Source organism: Lepisosteus oculatus, chromosome 17 (assembly GCF_040954835.1).
Source record: "Lepisosteus oculatus isolate fLepOcu1 chromosome 17, fLepOcu1.hap2, whole genome shotgun sequence".
Lineage (NCBI taxonomy): Eukaryota > Metazoa > Chordata > Actinopteri > Semionotiformes > Lepisosteidae > Lepisosteus > Lepisosteus oculatus.
Genome location: NC_090712.1, coordinates 5,466,216 through 5,487,472, shown reverse-complemented (window position 1 = coordinate 5,487,472; position 21,257 = coordinate 5,466,216). Strand labels below are relative to the sequence as shown.

At 39.7% G+C, this 21,257-nt stretch overlaps 1 protein-coding gene and 1 long non-coding RNA gene across 8 annotated transcripts in view; one reads left to right on the top strand and one right to left on the bottom strand.

The window, feature by feature from the left end:
* Positions 1-1,188: 1,188 nt before the first annotated feature.
* Positions 1,189-16,907, top strand: LOC107079337 (uncharacterized). The gene is made up of 4 exons (XR_001480292.2): positions 1,189-1,354; positions 10,142-10,314; positions 10,720-10,803; positions 16,588-16,907. It is a non-coding gene; the product is annotated as an uncharacterized lncRNA (long non-coding RNA).
* The window catches only part of klhdc3 (kelch domain containing 3), a 39,392-nt gene continuing 20,671 nt past the window's right edge, over positions 2,537-21,257 (bottom strand). For 6 of the 7 annotated variants that reach the window (XM_015362616.2, XM_015362619.2, XM_069180085.1 and 3 more), the window contains 3 exons: positions 9,465-9,538; positions 8,388-8,466; positions 2,537-6,110 (listed from right to left, as the gene is read on the bottom strand). In XM_015362616.2, the coding sequence (XP_015218102.1) occupies positions 6,044-6,110; positions 8,388-8,466; positions 9,465-9,538 (220 nt within the window). In that variant the 3' untranslated portion in view covers positions 2,537-6,043. The remainder of the gene's footprint in view (positions 6,111-8,387; positions 8,467-9,464; positions 9,539-21,257) is intronic. The other variant, XR_001480291.2, reaches the window with a different exon arrangement.

Below are 21,257 nucleotides of genomic sequence, written 5' to 3'. Positions count from 1 at the left end.
CAAGTTTGCCCTGTAGTTTGGTGTCAGTGAACCTTAAGGTGCAGGTGTTGTGCTCTGTGCTGAAAGATATCGGACAGCAGGCACATTACCAAGAAATAATGACTGGATGGTTCAGAGGATGTCTAGACTTCACTAGTTCTTTCCTAGGTCATTGCAGAAGATGGTGAGCCCATAGAGACATTCATTTGCATTATCTGTCATTACCTGTATGGATTTTAATATTTAATGATCATGAATAATTTGATAAACCATGCTTGCTTATCCTGTACTGTTGTGTGAGTTATTAGTTTGTGAAATTATCATTTTATCAGTGTTGTCAATGTTATTACTCTGTTATTGCTACTGTATGGTAAAAAGACGTCAAATTTGCAATTAGAATATTTTTGAAGAAGTCATAATATTTACTGGTAGCCATATTATTGATCACAATATCTCAGTTAACGTGGCAACACTTCAAAGCAGCAGAAAGTTTATAGGCATACAAGGTGATAATAACTTAGGTTATCAATGGTTAATTTTTCAATTCAAAGAGTATAAATGTTCCTGCAAATTTTATGCCAGGAAGGAATGGAGGAAAAATGAACATGATACATTTGAAAGAATTCAGACAGACTGAGAAGTAATCATTTTTTTTTGTCTATAAAGTGTTAAAAGCTTTAAAAAATAGCAGTAAATGATTTCCAACTTCCTTAAATCTTCAATTGAACTGCCCATCTGTCCACAGGACGTCACGCATGAACAGAGGTTAACTTTCTGCACCCCTAAAAAAACAACATTCAATTTCTTAACACTAATTGCTTTGCAGTAACCAATATGTATCATTATATGAAATGCATTAGCTAAAACATGCCTGCCTTTTGGCTTTCAAGACCAGGAATTGCTTTTTAAACCAAAAGGGAAATGAAAAAGCCATTTTCCAGCAAATCTCTTCAGTATTAACACTTGAAATGACCACTCTCTTTGGGGTTTGACTGGCCAACAGCGGACTGACTTCCTCTGTGCTGTATTGTATATGTGTTTGAAATGGGACAACGTGTCTCTTTGGCCAGTCTATGTGACCTCCCGTCTGCAGCTTGCACTTAACACTGGAGATAACATTCACTTTATAGCACAACTCTGGCTCTTAGCGTGGTGATAGACATGAACAAACTGTTCCTCTGAAATGGTCTGCCATTTTCTAACGGCGCATTTATGCCTACTGCTTGTGCCCAGTGTGAAATCTGCCTGGCCAGACAGAGTGGCTGTCTCCAGCCTGCCCCGAGACGAATATCTCTGATAATACAGCCCCGTCTACTGAAGAGGAAAACTGGGAAATTAAAGGGAAAACAAGGCCAGTAATCAATATGACTGACAGGTAAGGGGTTGAAACGACTCAATGTCTTTGGTAGGCTCTTTGATCAAGCTTCCACTCCTGTACAGTTGCTGCAGGTGATTGCTTATATTACAGCTTTTTCAAGTTTTTATGGTCAATTTGGTATTCAGATTTTTTTCACGCTTTAATGGTGTTCCCCAAGAGGGCAGTAGCTAAGTATATTTTTGCCACTTATTTCAATCAGCATTGCTTTGCAATTATTCAACACCGGTATTATTAGGTTAAAGTAAAACGCCGAAGTGGACATCACTTGGAAACCCGATACTGCACGCAGTCAGGGGCCAGGGAGTCATGATGACATACTACTTAACCTTTGCCTTCACAATGGCAGCTATACTGCAGACGCTGGTCAAAATCCTAAAGACAACTTAATGGTTAGGTTGGTTCAGTTGAAGGTAACTTCACAACATAATGGTCCTTTCCAACAAAACTCAGAATGAAGCCCATCAGGATTTGGATCAGACAATTGGATTAGGATCAAGTCAGTCAGCTTCTTGCGCATTTATTTTATTAGCAAAAAAAGCATTTCAGCTGTTTATATTTTGTATACTTTTATAATTAAGCACGGTAAAACTGGCTTACTATTAGCAGATAAATCATATATTTATGAAAAACTAAAAGCACACAACAAACACAAAGCCTTAGAGAAGCTAGCTATTCATTTTCCCTTGGTCTTTTGTGTTTGTCTACTCTTTGAGAACCTCTTTACTGTTTCCCATTTATAAGCTGTTGCTGTATCAATATAAAATAGTTGATCTGGTTCCAGCACTCAAACAGCTGCTTTCTGTTTCTGCTTAATTCACATAACCCTCATAACTGTATATACAGTACCATCCAATAAGAATACAAATCAACAGCCACACATTGATGAGAAACACTGTGTACTGTACATCGCAAAAAGAGTTTCAAAAGGCAAAATCTGTAAAGCAATGATGGATCAAGGATAAATTCACCTATAGGCATTTGTTCCTGTAGATGAAATAAAACTGTAAAATTCATGCATGTGCAGACTGAGGTAAATCTGAGACAGAATCGTATATACTTGATACCTGTTGATATCTGTGATGTGAATGGTTTGAGTTGTAAATAATTAAGTTCCTTATTATTATTATCAAAGGAATAAGTTCCTGTCCCTCGGCACAGTACTGAACTTCAGAAACTCTGTTATTAAAGATTTAACTTTAATTATTACATCAGTGCAGTATTAATCTAGACTCTCAAACCAATAGCTCAAAAGTCTCATAAAATTCCACACATTATGTTAATACATTCCATACCACCAATTTAGGAAAACAATTTTTTAGTATTTCTGCTGAATATTACCGTCTGAACAAAACAAGATATAGGGCAGTAGTGTATGTTTACTCTGCATTCATTACATTACCACAACCTAAAGACCCCACTGTCATGACAAGTTGATTAACTGTATTATGAAAATAAGCACAAACTTTGTTTTCCATTGAGATTTCCAGAATAATGACATACTTGTGAAGATGAGCTTTAGAACATTTAAATTCAGTTTGCATTTTTACCTTGAAAGATAATCTTAAATTATGGTCTATCCTGTGAAAAATGACCCCCTGACACACCCCAGCAAAAAAGCCTATTAAAATAAAATCTAAAAAACAGACAAACAAAATGAATGATATTCATTTTAGTAATCTCAAAGTTTTAGTCTATTCATTTTTTCATGTAAAATCCAATGTAAGAACTGAACCCATGAAGTCTTAAAAGAAATTGCCCCCGCCTAATGCTGAACTATTATTTCCTCAAAGAGATTTTAGAGATGTGATAAATTAATGTTCGGTACCTTTTAAATATTGGGATGTGTACTGTTTGACTCCAGTAACTGTAAAGCTGTAAAAACTAAACCAACTTTTTTTTAATTCTGTGACAGGAGGTACTTATTTTATTTCACTGTTAATGTGAAAAGCTGTTCTGAAACACCACGTGCAATTTCTCACTCCTTCACCCACCTGATCTGGTGTGCAGTGGGGCTACAGAATTGGTACAGAATGGTTTCTGTGTCACCTAGGTGAGGAATACTCTTCAGCGGTGGATGATGTTGCTCCCACTGAATATGGAAACCGATTTGGAATCCCCTGGGTTGAAAAGCACTGTATAAATTAAATTAATGATTCATAAAATTCCACTGGTGAGCCCTACAGTAAAGCACACGTGTGCACAGTGGTCATAAGGCTGCCTTCAACCATTTATTTGGAACATTCTTATTCGATATTTGATACAGTTGTTTGACAAAAAGTTCAATCTTCTTTTTTTCATTTGTAAAGTTTTGCACACCTTTAAAAAAATTATAAACTACATACTTTCACTCCACACTTTGGGACGTACAATGCAGGTGAAATACACATATCCTCGTTTAGTGATCTAAAAAAAAATACAGTGAACACGTTTGCTAGGGATTATTCGAACTACATAAAGTTAATTTTCTGGTGAGAAAAGAACTTGCATTTACTTAACACCCAATTACTAACAGCCCTTGAATGGGCATTTTAGTAACTGGATGTTAACACGGTTTACATAATTATGATTGTATATTAAAAATTAAAGGACCTGTAAAGGATGCCAGTCTCCAGGGAAGCAGACCACAAATTAGAAATTGAACACTCATGTGACTGCTAGCAGAAGTGTTATGATATTCCATACATGCCAGAACCTGCAAAGAAATAGTTTTTACCCCTCACATCGCCAAAACACCATTAATAAAAACATCTGTTAAAATCAGTCAATAACACAATTTGATGGAAACTATCATATTTCTACATTATTTTTCTCTTCATCGGTGCAGGGAATATCTGTTTTTCTCCTCATTTTCTGTATTTGGCCCCACAAGATGATCAGTCCAATACTACTTTTTACTTTAAACTCATGGGGTTGAACATTTTATTTATGACACTCCAGCTGAATTGTAACTTCAAATGAATGAATTCTAGTCAGCTGAACATAACAGTCGTTGTCTGAGTGCTATTATATATACCTTTACCTATTAAACCATCATTAGAGTTGTAGCATTTCTTTGTTTTCTGATGCATGCATCGCTTCAGGAAAACACACAGTAGATTGTGTTATAACCACCATTCTCTCAGGTGTTTAATTTGTGTAATCCAAAATGAGTGACTAGCGTTTTAGATGATTTAACGTACTAAGCAACATGGAAAAAAAAACACACACTTTGGACAACAGTAGAGTCACTGCAGTCTTAACACAATATCTTATTGTTGATTAATAAGGTGCTACAGTAGGTACACTGCTATAGTAGGTGGTTAAATTCAACGGCGTGGAGAAATCCAGCACTTCTTTGACAAAAACATCTGGAAAAACAAACCCAAAGAAATACCAGTTCAATGAGGGCTGCACCTCAATACAGTACTATACAGTACTGTGCCAGCTCCCTCAAAGTGCCTTTGTTAAAAATAAAGTCTTCTGTGGTGAATTTCACATTAAAACATTTGGTATTAAAATTTACAAAAGAGGATTGCTAGACATACAGCTTATTAAGCCTCACAAAAGGTATTAAAAGAAGATAACACTTCAAGGTTACAAGGTACTTTGTTTGCATATAAAAATACTCTAGGTACAGTACACCCAAGGCAGATCTGTACACTCGGTGAACACATGGTAGCATGCATCGCTGTGATGTGGGTCATATACCTGCATGTGCAGGGTGCTTCTTTGCTGTTCCTCTTCAGCGTCATACAGCGGATGTGATGAGCTACTGTGGGGAAAAAATGTGACTCAAGAACATCATGGGCATTGGACAGGAAGGCGAAAGGACAGCAGTAATTTCCTTCAGCAGTGGCTGCAGTGCTCAGTGCAGAACAGAAAAAAAAACACTGATGTAAATGTGCAGATTTCATGCAAGTTGAGGTGATATTTTGCACCCAAGACACATTTCCCAATGCTGGCATAAATATGCTATATGGTTAATAGAAAAGGAAGACCACCCAGCACTGGAAAGATTTTGCCTCAAGCATGTACAAAACAATCCAATAAGAAGGTATGTGCAGTTTTCCAGTCTAAAGAAGTAACTATCTGTGTCTACAAAATGAAATTAATCAACTGCATGTACTGGTTATTGGGAGGGGGCGCTGATCCTTCAATCTCAGAACCCTGCGGTTTTTGAGAATATGCTGATGCTTGTGAGAAAAGGGAGGAAACGAGAAGTGTTGCCTTTTTCTCTCGATAGAATGTTAAAAACCTTCCTTAAAGTAAATACTGAATTCGATATATGCTCTTCAACCTATTTGTTTCAGTAGTCATTTTCACCTCATACTTCTTTTTATTCAACCATACAAATTTTAGAGCCCTTAATAAACAAAACAATGGTTTTAAAATTGAGATTTGTAGGCGAGAGGAGACACAATGTATACTGTAGATGCATAACGCACAGTGTCTATAGATCAAAGGGATGCTAAAACACAAACAGAATGGGCACTTTTTCTGCAGTTTGAGAACATTGGAACAGTCCAAGTGAAATCCAGATGGATCCATGTAGAAAATCTGTACTGCATTTTTGTAAGTTTCCGTAACTGAAGAGCAATTAGCAATTTTTCCCCGTGAACACACCCTGGCTCTACAATTTACAGATAATCAAAAGTCCTGCTTGGGTTTTGTGCGGCCAGCAAGACCACGAGGTCTAGATGAGTGGACTCAGCCATGAGAGGATAAAATCGGTCGGCTGATGTTGCTGTTAGTTGTCATAGCTGTCAGCTCCCACCTGCAGGAGAGAGGGAGAACAAAACATGAGCACCTAAACTGTTTACCGCGACTACCAGGAGCACCATGTGTCAGGTCATCTCAGTTCAGCTGAACAGTGCTAAAGTCAAAGGAGTGCTCTAGATCCCACTAAAGCATTTTGACCACGCCAAAGTCTACAAAGACAGATTCTATTTACATATAACTGGAATGTCCATTATGTCTGACGTGTTTTCTTGTCAACCTGCAGTCTAGAATGTCAAACCCTACATATACTGCATTTATTAAATAACATGTAATCTTTTAAGAATGAAGGTCCAAAGGTCTGTCCCACTGTAGACAAACTCCTGGCTCAACTTTCTGGGAAAACGTTTTTGGTGGAAATGAATCACAGTTAATGCACTTTGGTTTTCCAGAGGCATTTTTAATTAACAGTACAAAGAAAAGTCATGTTACATTAGAACTGTACAATGCACTACTATGACCTCATTTAGAACATTGTGTAAAACTTGGTGCCAAGATGCAAAAAAGATAATACAGCTCTGAAATTAGTCCAGAGAATTTGAATAACTTTACACTGACAGGCTAAAATAAATAGACCTTTTTAGCCTTGAAGAAAAAAAGATACTGTACAAGTAGGGTGGTACCTGTATGGTGATACAGTGCTTTACTGGGGTCCTGGGCTCTGAAGTGCTATTTGCGTGGAGTTTTTAAGTTCTCCCTATGTTCATGTGGCTTCCTCCCACAGTGTTAAGACATACTGGAAAACCTACTTTATTGGCTTCTGGAAAACCTGGCCCTGGTGTGGGAGTGCCCTGCTATGGACTGATGTGTCATCCAGGGTGTATCCACCTTGCACCCATCGCTTGTGGGGATAAGCTTTAGCTTGCCCACGACTCTGGATTAGATGAAGCTAACAGAACACGGATAGATGGATGATTCAACATGGTATTTAAAAATGCCTCAAAGGCATTGATAAAGTCAATCCGGTGGACTTCCTCAGAGTGAAACACAAACAGAGAACACAAGTGGAAACTACATGGAAGTGCATTAAAAACTGAGAACAGGAGGCACTTCTTTACGCAATGAGTGGTGGGAGTCTGGAGCCAGCTACCCTGCCATGTTGCTGAAGTTGATATCCTGGCATGCTGGATTGCTGGCTCAGCTACTGAAAAACCATGTGAGCTCCAGACAAGCATAACAGCAGCCTCTTACTTGTAACCTCGTGTTCTTAAGCATCTTAGCTTAGTTTTGCACATAGAGAACCTTAATAACTCACACGTGGCAAATACCATAGTACTACAGGAGGGAGAAAATGATGTAGAAGAAAACAAAGAATAGAATAAGAATGAGGCCAGACAAGATGAAATAAAAAAGACTTTCTTCTCTGTTACTGCTTTCTGTGAGAGATTTTGCACTTCTAATCATTAAAGAAGACTCGATATCATGATCATCAATACAAAATGTTTTGGGTGTGTGCACGTGCAGAAAAAAGACTTAGAGTAAATATCTATGAACAAGTCTGGGGTTACGTTTTCCCCCAACAACAAAAAGCACCCTTAGGTTTCATTTCTGCCGAAGTGGGTGTCCTTTCTCGTGATGTGTAACTATTCTGCGTCATGAGGTGCAGTCTGTTTTCTTTCCCTGCCTTGATAAACAACTCAAAGATGGCGCAGCAGAAGAAAAACACACAGGGGGAAGCTGTTGAGTAGTGACCACTTTGCTTGTTGAATAACTATCTGTGGTGGGTTAGACGCATTGCCTCCCCGTCCCCATAACATTTCTGGAAAGCTTTAACATTAAGTTGCTGTAATCCGATAACCAGAAGCTGGCTGCTGACGAGGTCTAGTGGTGACCTGATGAGAGGTGAAAGGTCAGGCCTCAGATTGTTATCTATGGCTCTGGTTTCAAACTCCCTCACACTCACTGTGTGCACAGCAGCTCTGGGGTAAGAGGGAGTAGGTGCCCCTCAGTCAGGTTAGAGAACCCTTAATAAGGGCAACACAGAGTGAATTGGACTCTGACCTCACCCTCTGCCACAGCACCTAAAAGCTTCTTTAAGGCAGCAATGCAGTTTCTATCCCTGCTCTCAGTGAGGGAAGGTTAAGTTAGAACTACATTCAGTTCTTTTGTTGACGGTCGTAGTCAGAGACTCCTTTCACTTTGAATAAATAACCTCCTGGAGAGCTTATGAGGCCTAAAGAGACCAAACATTTTTCTAAATAAATAAGGAAAACCACCAATAGGCTTGTTTTTAATGAGAAAAAAAATGCCTTAACCAAAGGGGAACAATTCTTACCTGATGTCATGTGGGAGCCCAGACTGGTCCAGACTGTACTGAATAACAGCTAATTTGCATAATGTCTTCAGATTGGGGCCTTATTAATAAAAAAAAGAGAACAGTAAGATGTCAGGGCTATTTTTATTGCAGTCTTATGGATTACTAAGTGAAGCCAATGAACAACAAGAATTCCTTTGGTATCAAAACAACACACAGAATTACTTAAACCACTCAAAAACAAAAGCTTAGGTTATATCGTACATAATGGTGACTCCAGTGTTTCTCGTTTATGTACTGTAGCAAATTGCTGTCTATCTAGTGGTGCTGTCATTCCTGACAACTCAATACCCTGCCTTGGTTACAGATAATTTACAGAGAACGGGATTCTTTAGATCTAGGAAATATCACTCAGTTTCTCCATATACTCTGTTTCAAAGATTTTTTTTTCTTTAATATGAGACAAACAGGTGTTTTACCAAAGATTCAAGGACAAGCTATTCTATGACCTACTCACAGACATGACTTAGGGAATGTTGCTTCTAGATCACACCCATGTGGATACCACATAATAAGACTGAAACAGAAGTCTGGCGGTTTACCAATAAGTGAAGTGAGTCGGAGGAATTCATTAATACCCTCAACTAAAAACGCTAACCTCAACACAGATCAAAGAGATGGCTTGTCCCTTTTCCACCTCGTTGCACCTTGTGTTAGATTGTCTTTCAGCCTGCGTCAAGAATTTGTTAGCTGATACATGGATTCACTGCATGGATGTTCAGAGTGCCTTAGCAAATTTGATCATTCACAAATGCTTTGTGATGGAGGGGGAGCTTAACATGCAGAAATATTTTAAAAGGGCCGAGGGTACAGTACTGTATGTAAATGAAGGCAGGGAAAGTTAAAAGGTATGGATCTCCTGCCATCCCTGAAATCTGAATCTAATTCCCAACTTCCGTGCTGAAAGTGTATCGTGTTATTACCAGAAATCCCATCTTATTGCCGGGAAAGCAAAATTGTGAGGGCTGGGGGGTGGGTTGTTGAAGATCAAAAGATGTAAACAGGAAAAGTATGTAGAAAAAGATTAAGATCACATACTGAAGTCTAGGATGTACAAGTCAGAATGATCCATGAGGTTGAATTCATCTCCCATTCCCTGTTCTGGACACGGGCTAAAGGAAAGAAAAATTATTTTGTCAGTATGTGATTTATAGTGATTACATTTCTTTCTCAAAGTCAGAACACATTTGTAAGCTCCAAAAGCTGTTACAACAGGAACCAAGTACTCTTCTTTTCCCCATTGTTTTAACCTACAGTAGTTCAATTTCTGTCAAATATTATCAGAAAATGAACTACTGTAGGTAAACTGGAAATACAACTTTCAGAACAAAGCTTATTACATTGATGACTACTCCTGGCCAAAACGTTAACTTAGCAAAAGATTATCACTCTCTCATGTAGTTGAACAGGACCACTCACCTGTATATGTTTAAGGGGTTCTGTTTTAATGTACACAAATGTCCACAGCTATATGGATAAGTACAGTACTTGTATCTATTGTCATTGAAATTATGTTGCACAAATTGTAATTGATCATAATGATGACATTATGTTAAAGAAAAGAGAAACAAATATTTGATTTGATTTGATATACCGCTGGTATGTAAATAGCATTTCATTGCTATTTTAATGCATGAAAACTTTTAATGGAAAGCAGGCAAAGTTTTTAAATAGGATTTCACACTGATGTGCTTCATGAGTCTTGTCTACATCAGCAGCCTCAGGATGTGAAGCCAATCACGAAGGGAATCATGCGGAGATGCAGTGTTACTGTCCTGCTGTTAATCGCGAAGCTGCTGCCAGACCCACACTGCGCACTGCAGAGCCTCTACAGCACAGCTGGCTCTATTTAGGACAGCAGGACCTGCTGGGAATGACGGTCTTGCAGGTAAGTGGGCGACATCAAAAGCAGTGACTTCACTCGCTCACAAAGGCACTCCAAGCCGTAGGTGTGGTCTCAATGAAGCAGTCAGCACAGCAAAAATAAAACAAAACGCACATTTCTTTCTATTTTTAGTGGCATGAAGTTATCTTTAACTATTAGGAAGCCATCAAGAGCTCACATTATTTCCCACCTATATCAAGTAAAGTAACGAAAACCAGCAAGGAACACAACCAGGAGTTATCCAATGACGCAAGACAAGAGACAGCATTGCCTAAGCACAAGTACGGCGTGTGTGTATGAATAGAATGTATGACATATATATCCAAAGATATGCCATCAACCCACGTTTAGAGTCACATACTTCTTCCACTAGATTTCATTCATTTTATCCCTCACCCTCATACTCAGAGACTGCAGCCAATGAAACAGAAAGTTATTCGCCAGACTGCAGGGCCTCTACAAAGACAGTGACACCAGGAGGACTGACGCAAGGTAAGGTGCCCCACTGAGCTTCCTGATGACATTTGGCTCCCCCCTGCACCATGTCACTTCGGCCTTTATCTCCGCAGTACAAATTCAAGAACAAATGTAAAACGAGCCTTGCGAGACATGTTTAGGCTCCTGGCCGACCCTCACACACAGATCAAATAGGCACTGCAGCAGCGTGATTATCAGGTGGACTGCTCATTAGGTGCTGAGGAAGCGAATGGGGAGTCTCACAGTGTAGACAGCCTGGCCATGCTGATAACACTCTCCCCAGGAGCGTGGTGCGTCTGCCCGCCACTGGGAATTAGCGTTCTGCATCTGCTTCCTGTTGAAATGCAAGGATGGTTCCCCTTCTGAACACCTGCCAAGCTCAAGGAAAGGCTTCAAAATGGTTCTTAAATCTAAGAGAAGGCACTTCCAGAGTAAAGGGGGAAAAGACACAAAACGATTGCCCACATTAAAGATTATTTCTAGAATTCCATGTATTATCATTCTCTTACATATTTTTTGTGAAAGAAAGTGCTTGTGTAAATAAAGGGATATATATATATAAAGTTAGTGTTTCTGTAATGTCCACCCTGAAAGCTTTCTAATTAAATAGACTAATCATTAAGACCAAAGCAAAGTGCCAGTGAGCAAAGATAATGTTCCAAATCTCATGAAGCTCAACTATGGATACCAAAACGCAGTCTGAAAGTCCTTCTAAAACCTCGCAACTGCCAACTTCAGACAATTAAAATAAAAAAGCTGGGAGCACAGACATTAAAATTTTGATCCAGAAAACTATGTAATACATGTATCTTGGCGTTAAAGTTACTTCAATCTGGAAGATTCTGCAATTTCCATTTATTATTGGTCACTTCATTAAACAACCAGCTATGAAATCACCATTTTGGGACAGAATACAGTAAGAAGCTTACCTCAATATGAAGCAACAGGCTTAGATTGTGTACAGATATAACATGTTTTTTTTCCTAACTCAACATCACTTACAATTACAAAAGCTGACCATGCAGGTCGAAAGGTCCTACCATGTCCTTTAAAACCTGCTGCCTGCAGAAACCACGCGAGGACACTACAGTACATGTTAACACTAAAGGCTACTTATCCATGAAACCCATCTGGAGTGTACGAGTCTTGGACCTAAAGCTGTCCCCTGAAAACGAAAGTTTGTAAAATGAAACACTGAAACAACCTCAGGTCCTGGGACAAGAGCCCTTCTCTGTTCTCCTCAAAAGAACCTCCAGCACTTTTCCAGGATGTTGTAAGGATTTAATGTTACTAATCTTTCCCAAACAAACAAACGGAGAGTGAAGCACACCTCCGAGCAGGGAAACACGACTGGAGGAATCCGAGGCCTCAGCTGGGGAACTCATTACACGCCCCCGGATACCCAGGGGGTCAAGCACCCTGGATTAAGATGGAACTTTTATCAGCTTTTCCCTGCTTCAGAAAAGAAACACTGTTTATAACAGAAACACAGGCCATATGATTGAAGGAAAGGAGTGGACTTTATCTTCTGTTTGGAAAACCCATTTTAAAATGTTAATTAACAATGACCTGTTTCATGAATTTAACCGTAAACCTTTTCTTCCCAACTTAAAATATATTACAGATGAACATCCCACAAGACATTATTGATTACTTTGTCTATAGACAAAATATTTTATTTGCCCGCAAGTATAAAAAGAATGTCCCTCACCTAATTAAAACTCAAACGAAAACTACCGCAAACACCACTGTGAATATAAATCAAAGATTCAATAATAACGCCTTCAAAGTCCCAAATGTAATTCATATGACATATGACTCTTCGAAATCAATGCCTAATTATTGTTGCTCTTTGCTAAATTCCTTCTACAAGCCTGTACTTACACATTCAAACTGAGACCACAACCAAAGATGTATCATCATCTGATCACATGTCCCCAATATAAAGAAGGAAGCAGCAGTGCAAATCACGGTGTTCAAAGGCATGTCACACTGTGACACAAAATAATGGAAATAATTTGATATTTAGGGTTGTTGACCTTATAGCACCGCATCATAGAATCTGCTGTACAGAATAACTGAGCTGCTCAAACCCATGCCTGAACATACACTATTCTGGTCCTGCTTCACAGCTTTCTAAACTAGCCACCTAGTCCCGTAGTCAATCATAGCTTTGTGCTGTTTGAAAGCCCAGCATTTATTATCTGTGGTTATTTGTAGAGTCATGAACCTGACCTGTCCTCTGTAATGGGTTGACCCAAGAAAAGTGTTGTTGGAGCCTTGTTCTGTGAAGCTGTTTACTGTGTTTCCATCAGCACGGAGTGTGGTGTGTGTGACTAATGAGGGAAGACAGAGTGTGTTAAAGCCCAGCACCTGCCAGTGATAACCCCCATCTGCTGACAGTGGATCTTCAGCAGCACTGGACACGCTCAGTTTCACCTGGACACTCGGGCGAACGCCTTATCGCACTGTAGCGATGTGCCACAGGGGCGACACAAAAACAAAATCAAACAAGCTCGTTACAAGTTCCAGAGGAATAACATTGCCCAATCAGGAAACGCCTACGCTTTGGCTTAACCTGCATAGCTGAGGGCTGTAGGACCAGCTAGCTACAGTGGGATCCCCATGAGGGGTGAGGCGCTGCAAAGGTGGAGATGGGGTGGAGGAGAGAAGCAGAAAGCAGATTGCGATTCTTCTAGTGATTTTAGTATGTCGTCGTGGAGAGTTAGATTAGTGGAGGTGTTTGTCATCTCTCCCAGTCTTTTGCAAGAAACCTGCAATACTACTGTAATCTGTAAAGCTGATGAGACTGTGTTCCTTTTTGTTTTAGTCCTCAGTAATGATCAGTTTAATCCCTGCCACCCAGACAGTTTATATGCCCTTTGATAGAATGCTGCAGAAAACCTGATTGAAAAAGTTCTTTAATTTACATCCCATTTCACGATATTCACCGATGCACACAATTATTCATATACATTTCCCAGTTGCAGCAACAACTTACAAAAGGCTACAAATCAAAGGGGGCCATTCAGCCCATCAAGCATTGAATAACAAAGTCAATTGGCAGAAGACTACACTGAACCCGAAGCAAAGGGGAGTCTATGTATTAGCAATAGAAGAAGGCAGAAATTACAGAATAAGTGTTAGCTCAATGTTTTGCCTCAAGTCACAAAATCCTTGGGATAATCTTATTTTCGTTCCCTAGTCTCAGATGGGTCATTCCGCTACACAATCTGCTGAGTTTTATTAAGTGTGAATTTGCTTCTATTGGATCGATTAGCTACGCTGGGAATCAGTTAAAGGTCCCTTGACCCACTAGGCACCCTGAAGACACTCCGCACAAGGTCTCGAGTCACCTTGTGTTATAAAAATAGGGATTGCTTTTTAACACAACACTCTGTGTAAGGGTGTCTAATTGGGACTTCCAATTCCTACTGAGGTCGTTTTCCTAAAAAGTCAGTTTTATGTGTCTCATGGGACTCCATATTTGTAAGAGCTTTAGTAAACAGAAGGGGTAAGAAGTATAACCTTGAGAAAGAACAAAATTGCCTTTATAATTTCTGTGACATATAGCACACATAGCTGTTGGGGTGTTCTGACATCCAGGTCAGATAGTTTCTCCTACAGCAAAATAGGATTTCAAAATCCTTAAAGAACACGGTTTCAGTAAGAACCTATTTACTGGTACAGCATAGAAATCAATATTACTGACATTGTAGTTATGATAAAATGGTAGTTATTTGTGGGATATGCTCGAGGTTAGGATACATACAGCCTGCAAGCTAGCCTATGAAAAATTAGCAAAGGAAAGTGCAATCATGTGTGGTACAGGATGGTGATTAACAATTAACAATCAACATATTAAAGATATGAGGACTGGTTTTACTGGACTTCACAATTGGCCAGACCTCTTTCCCTTCTTTCTAGAGGGGTCTTAATCAGGTCTAAAAAAAATCAGAGAGAAGTTTAGACAATTTGCTTTTGTGTAAAAATAAACATTCAAATCTTCCTTGGACATTTCTAACCAGCACTGACACAACCATCTGAATTGTTATTCCTTCTTGGATCCTATCTATTCCATCTTCATCCTCTGAAAGTTATCTTCCCCCCTTCCTGTACCTACTTCCTGATGACCTATAACCCTTAGACCACTTGGGCTGTAAGGAACTCATCATGTGCAATAACTTCCTGAAGAACAACTTATCTGCTGGACCAGATGCACACCCGGCCTGATAGCCCCCACACACTCTATTCTGCAGGCTGGCTGCCCCTGCTCTCCACTCCCACAGGACTCCCCTTTGAAATGGTTTTAAAAAATGTCACAATCTGACACAATTATTATTATTATTATTATTATTATTATTATTATTATTATTACTAATAATCCTCACTCTCATACAGCGCTTTTCCTGGACACTCCACTCAAAGCAATTTAATGGGGACTACCTTACACCACCACAGATGTGTAGCACCCACCTGGATGATGCGACGGCAGCCAAAACGTACAAGGACGCTCACCACACACCAGCTATCAGTGGAAATGATGCAGCCAGTTCATAGATGAGGATTATTAGGAGGCCATGAATTGAACAGGCCTGGGGGAAAATTGGCCAGGACACCAGGGTTAACACCTCTATTCTTTTCAAGAAACAAAAAGGGATTTTTTTTCATTCTACATTATTTACAACACCTCTTATGTATTATGTATTTTAACCTTGTAATAAGAATAAGAGTACTACTTCAGGCCAAATGGTTACTCTATGCAGATGCAGAGGACAGGATAGAGCAGGAAAACAGCAGTATAGTATTAGTAGGCGTAGCGTGAAAAAACGATTCCTTTAAAGTTGTTATCATTTTCATTAGCACTAGTGATTTTAAACCAGGAAGCAGCAAAAGGAGATTACATATTCTTCGAAAAAAAATACAAAAAAGTAGGAAAAGCATATCTTTGTGATTTATATAGCATATTCAGGCTGTTGTTTAAATAGTCCCCAATGGCCAGCTTCACACTCCAGGCAAACACTAAAGACAGGCAAAAGAAAAATAATGCGCTTCCTGAACAAAATACACTGTTCCAGCTCTTAACACGGTATTCAAGGTCAGCCAAAGGGAGGAAATGGAAACAAAATCTGTGATGCAAAACAGACCTGTCATTTCAAGAGCTTTGGCACCCAGTGTACTGTCCACTAGCCCATTTTCTGTCTCCCTTATTCACCATTAGGGAACTTCAGGGCTACTCCAGCTCTCCTTACTATACTGTAGGAGACTTTCAGATCATTTACTCCTCACTGGACTGTTAGGACTGAGAACGAGCAGCAAAGAACATCTTTAACTGTCGAGCAAAGCTGTCACCAAACCTCCTATAATACCTAATCTGGTTTAAAAAAATAAAAATGGAAACGTGGTTATCGCTTGGTTTCATAGCATCAACAGTAATTATGGCACTTACAAAGATACATTTGCAAAGTCGACTTCGAACTGTAAAACCAGGATACAGAGAATCCCAAAATGTCAGGGATCTACAAAAGGACACCTCTGATTTGTGCTTTATAGCCTGTGTTGATTTCTCCAGCAGATAATTGCCGCCTAACACAACTAAAAGGCCAAGTGAACAAACCACACACTGCTCAGGAGATACCCATTATGTGCATGTGGAGATACAGAGCACTCTAAAAGAATCTGAAGGCTTGTCAAACTTTGCTTTGAAGAATAAGGATAGCGACTCTCGCAGATAAGTTAAGGTTTGTTCTCTTGCGTGTCATGAACTCGAGTTTTTTTCTCTTTCTCGCTTATCTCCAGCTGCCCGGGGCCCCCTTGTGCCACGTGCGAGATGCCCCACATCCTGCCAGGGTCACCTCACATGTTTGACAAGCCAAATCTGCAGCGCAGAGGGGAGGCCCTACAAAAGAATGGAAACCTCTGGCATCTCCACTCTGACCTTGACAAGCGCTAAACGTGCAAATAATCCCAACCGGTGGAATCGCCTTTCAGAAGAGTGTGTCGGACCGTCGTCCTCCCAGGATACCTCATCCGAAAAACCCCATCTGCAGGATTAACAGACCGTGCCGCAGACAAACAGAGCTAACCAAGAAATAAAAATAAGAAACCTTATATTATCAGCCCTCTGCGCTCTCCTGTTCTCATTTCCCCATGATAAATAAATAGCGCATAGGTTTTTTTGAGGCACAACTGTTTCATTTTGTTTAAGCCCTGGTTAATGTAGCATGTGTTTAGTCTACCCTCTTGTTTCAAGGTTAACCTGATGATGGCACCAAGCAAAGAGACTTGAGTGCTGACCCCTTGGGTTGGACAACTAATTGAGACACCAATTTTAAATGCCATTAAGACAGGGAATCACAAAGAGAATTCTGTTTTTTCTTCTTTAGGAATGCTAATAATAACACCCACCTTGAACATCCTGGGTGCAATAGTTTAAAAAACAAAACAAAACAATTGTGTCATTTTATTTCCACTTACTTTAACACCTTCCTACCTGGGAACTGCAAAATGCACTGTAATGGCAGAACATCAAGGCGGTGAACAAAGCAATGGTATCAGGCTCTGTCTAAAAGGTTCAACAGACCTGCTGTGTTTCTGGACTTTGCATTCTTATATTTTCATGCATGCGTGCTGGATGAGTGAAAATACTGCGTAGGAGCATCTGGGCAAAGTCTTTCCCTCCTCCCTACAGAGGGCAGTTATGCAGTGGCGGGGCTGTTCTGGGGCTAAGAAAAGCACAGCACTCCCTGTTCAGGGTGACCCCATGACAGACAGGGTAGGCGCAAGGCAAACAACCTGAACCTTTATTTTAAAAATAAAGCAGCAGAAAAAAAAGTTAATTTTGTGGTTTCTGCTGAGGGTCGGCTTGTTTTGGCTAACCGAAAGATTACGTCCACCCTGGTCCCTCCGTGAACTCGCACAGCTGTGTCAAAGGACACTGCCCCACCAGAGCCACAGGCTTCCAAACACTGTGAACACAACACAGGCTGTTTGGACAGAAATTAAACCCTCTAAGCCCTTGCAAAGGAAAACTCAATCACTCATTCCAAAAGGAACAGCAAGACTGAAGTTGCCTAGACCTTTCTGTACATTTTAAAAACTATATTGCTAGAAAGGTTTGATCGCTTTGTGTAGTGTTGACATGTGTGTGGATGTCGGTGAGCTAGCTGTTTCTTACATACTACTGAGAAACATTGTCAATCCTGCACTTTTACAAACGCCGGATACTGTAGTTCCAGACTACACTGTATACTATTGCAGAGGGAAAGAATGCAAACATAAATGAGAGGCATGTCTCTCATTTTCACTGCCACTTGGAAATGAAAAAAATCATCAGACTCTCAATAACTGTATTTCTAGAGATATTACAGAATACTGTTTAATTATGGGTGAATCAGTTTTAAAAGGCAGCACAGAAAACTCTTGATATGCAATTCTCAAATAGGGTAGGTTGTATTTCTTTTAGATACCAACCACTCAATCTAGGCTTTTTATGTAATAACATACTGTAGGGTGCAAATTAGAACTGATTGCTAGGTGATTGCGAGATGCTTATGTAGTTAGGAAATGTTATGAAAAATAAATAATACATAATAAGAATTTAGAAACAAAGCTGATGAACTTTACAGGTGATTAAGATACAGAGAATACTGTGAAATACTCAGCTTCCATCTGATAATCCCCATAAATGGCTTTTAAGGAAAAGCCTACACCAAGGTCAGACAGGGAGTGTTAATGTCAGAGAGGAGACACCACATGTTCTCTGTAAAGTGCCTGTCAGGACTTCTGATCGGCTGCAGAGCTCTGTATTTACAGAGGAGTCTGTCAAACACTGTTACAAACAGATTGGAAAGAAATTGACAATGGCATGTTGACAACTTTTCATCAGAGAACATTCAGAGGCTATTATAAAAAGTGTAAAAATAATTTCTCAAATGGAATCGAGAAAGTTTGATAAAATACTGCAACTTTCTTTAGAGATTTATTTATCTATTAAAAAAAGGGAAGAACTAATTGCACTGTTCACCTTTTATAGATACATTAATGCAAATGTAAAAAGTTTTACAAAATGTATAACCTCTTCCCACACATGAAAAACACTTAGTGATGAGTAACTCCTTCCACTAATGTGATGTTCTTATTACGGCTAATCTCTCTTACACAGCATGGTCCTGATGTCCCAGTGTCTACTGAACAGTTTAATTGCTGCTTACCATACTTATATTCACAAGTGAAGGACACACCACACAAAAAGCTACATATGTCACCTTGTTTCCAGTTATCTTTAACTTTATCTTTTTCCAGTTTATAGAATTTAAATCTGTTAACTCTCCTAAACCTAAACAATAAATAAAACACTCCAAATGGTAAAGCACAGAGGCCACTCTTTTACTAGCTGTTGCTAATGTTTCTGGGATTTAGTCATTTGCTGTGGTTAAGGTGGTCAATTTGTCGACTGTTAAAAGCTTTTATCCTTTAATCCACCATTAAGCCCTGATTTCAGACTCACGAGCCACACACAGAGAAGTAGCCACTTGACTGAAACCTAATGGTTAACAGCAGAAACTACGCAGGCTAGATTAATTTCAGGCCCCTGATTGTTCAGGACATTATTCCAGTTTTTCAGTGCAGACCTGACATAGGATCTGACAGATACAGTTTAGAGGAGAGAAAAGAGATAAGTTAGAATTGTTTCAGAAAATTAAAGTAATATTACTAACTATACAGTTCCCAGGTGAATCACCTCATCTCTAAAGGACCTCTTAATGAACAATGAGACCCCATCAGTGTGCTGGTGGTGTACGGTATCCCTATTTGGGTAAACGAGGTGCCCTTTGGCTAGAATCCTTGGTTAAGAAATCCTAGAGTAAAACTGAAATATGATGTGAATCTTAGAATTCTGTAAATTGAAAAAAAAAATCCTAATGAGATCAACACTTACTTCAAAATGACTTGGAAACCACACATTAAAGTCCCAAGCTCCTTTTGTTAAGCACAACAACATAAGTTTAACATCTAATAGTTTGCAGGAAGCCTTGAATACGGCCAAAGTGGATATTCAGGCACTTGAAAAATATTTCTACACATATTAACTACACTGCCCCCTACCAAACCTACAGCATTCCTAAACTGCACTATTTTAATTCCTCTTACAAAAGTGTTACGTCAAATTTAGAAGTACATCATTTCTGTGTGTTTAATGTGAATTTCAATCAGGACAAACAGGGCAGAAAGGTAATTCTGGAAAGACATAGCTGTGATGTTTCCCCTCCTGTGATGGCAACCACCCTATTTCATACCTCATCTGACTGCTCATATGACAACCATTCCCACTGAACAATGCTCCCATTTTGACTTAGAAGAGAACATATTCAGCTCTGCTGTACAGCATGGAAGCCCAAAGAACGAAATCCGACTTGTGGGAAATGCAAAAGCAACTTCAAATTCTTATCCAGAAATGCTGCCACATACAGTAGAACGACACAGAAGGAGAAAGCTGGGCAACTCAGATCTCCGCTGCAGCGTTTCCCAACATTTTCAATCGAACACCAATCTGAACCGGTGTTTCTGGCTCCCAGTGCCCGGGGAAGCTCTGCCCAGGCTGGTTTCGTTCAGCAAGGCTCCGGCCGCCACCAACAAGCAAGATGGTCTTAGAGGCAAATCAGCACCTGGAAGGTCTGCTCAAACCCATCTAATGAGACACTGTCTCAGCTCTGTAGGAGGAGAGGCCCTGCAGGATAGCTACACCTCCTTGCACAAGAGAAAGTAAAGGTCATTAGTGTCACCAATACAGACCTGCCAGCTCAGAAGATCCATAAGATGTGGGACTTACTGTAGAACTACAGCACATCGGAAAAGTAGATTACTGTATTCACTACCTGACCCTTCTTGACCGCAGGCAGTGGTCACTGAATGATGGTATAAATCCGGAACTGTTGGAACAACACAAGTCAATCAGACCTGTAGAGCTGTCCTACTGACAGAGCTGTGCTACTGTAGATATCACAAGACTTCTGTCCATTTGCTACATGTACTACAGGTGCTACATGTACCTGCTCATCAGTTGTGATTTGTGACAGCTTCATTAATGCTGTTTAAGCCATAAAACATAAAAAAAACAGACCTGAACAGGCTCCGCTGTAGTATGCGTTTTCACTGTTACGATCGGCTTTATATATTTTATAAAGGCCAATTTCATCATCATTATCTTACTGGTTTTGCTTTGATGATAATATTACTCACGAATAAACACAAAATTCAACACTGTCGGCAGTTCAGTTGCTCAAACCGCTAAACGGAGGTCCTGAGCACTTAAGTCATCAGAGTTCCCCAGGCTCCGTTTGCAAGAGCAGAAGGTGTTAAAACCCGGATGTCCAACCTTAATTCCACTCTGCACTTGTATGAACTGATTTAGCTGAAGTTTCCCCATAATTCAGCTGGGGAAGCAGTTTCTCGCTCATTCACCTGAC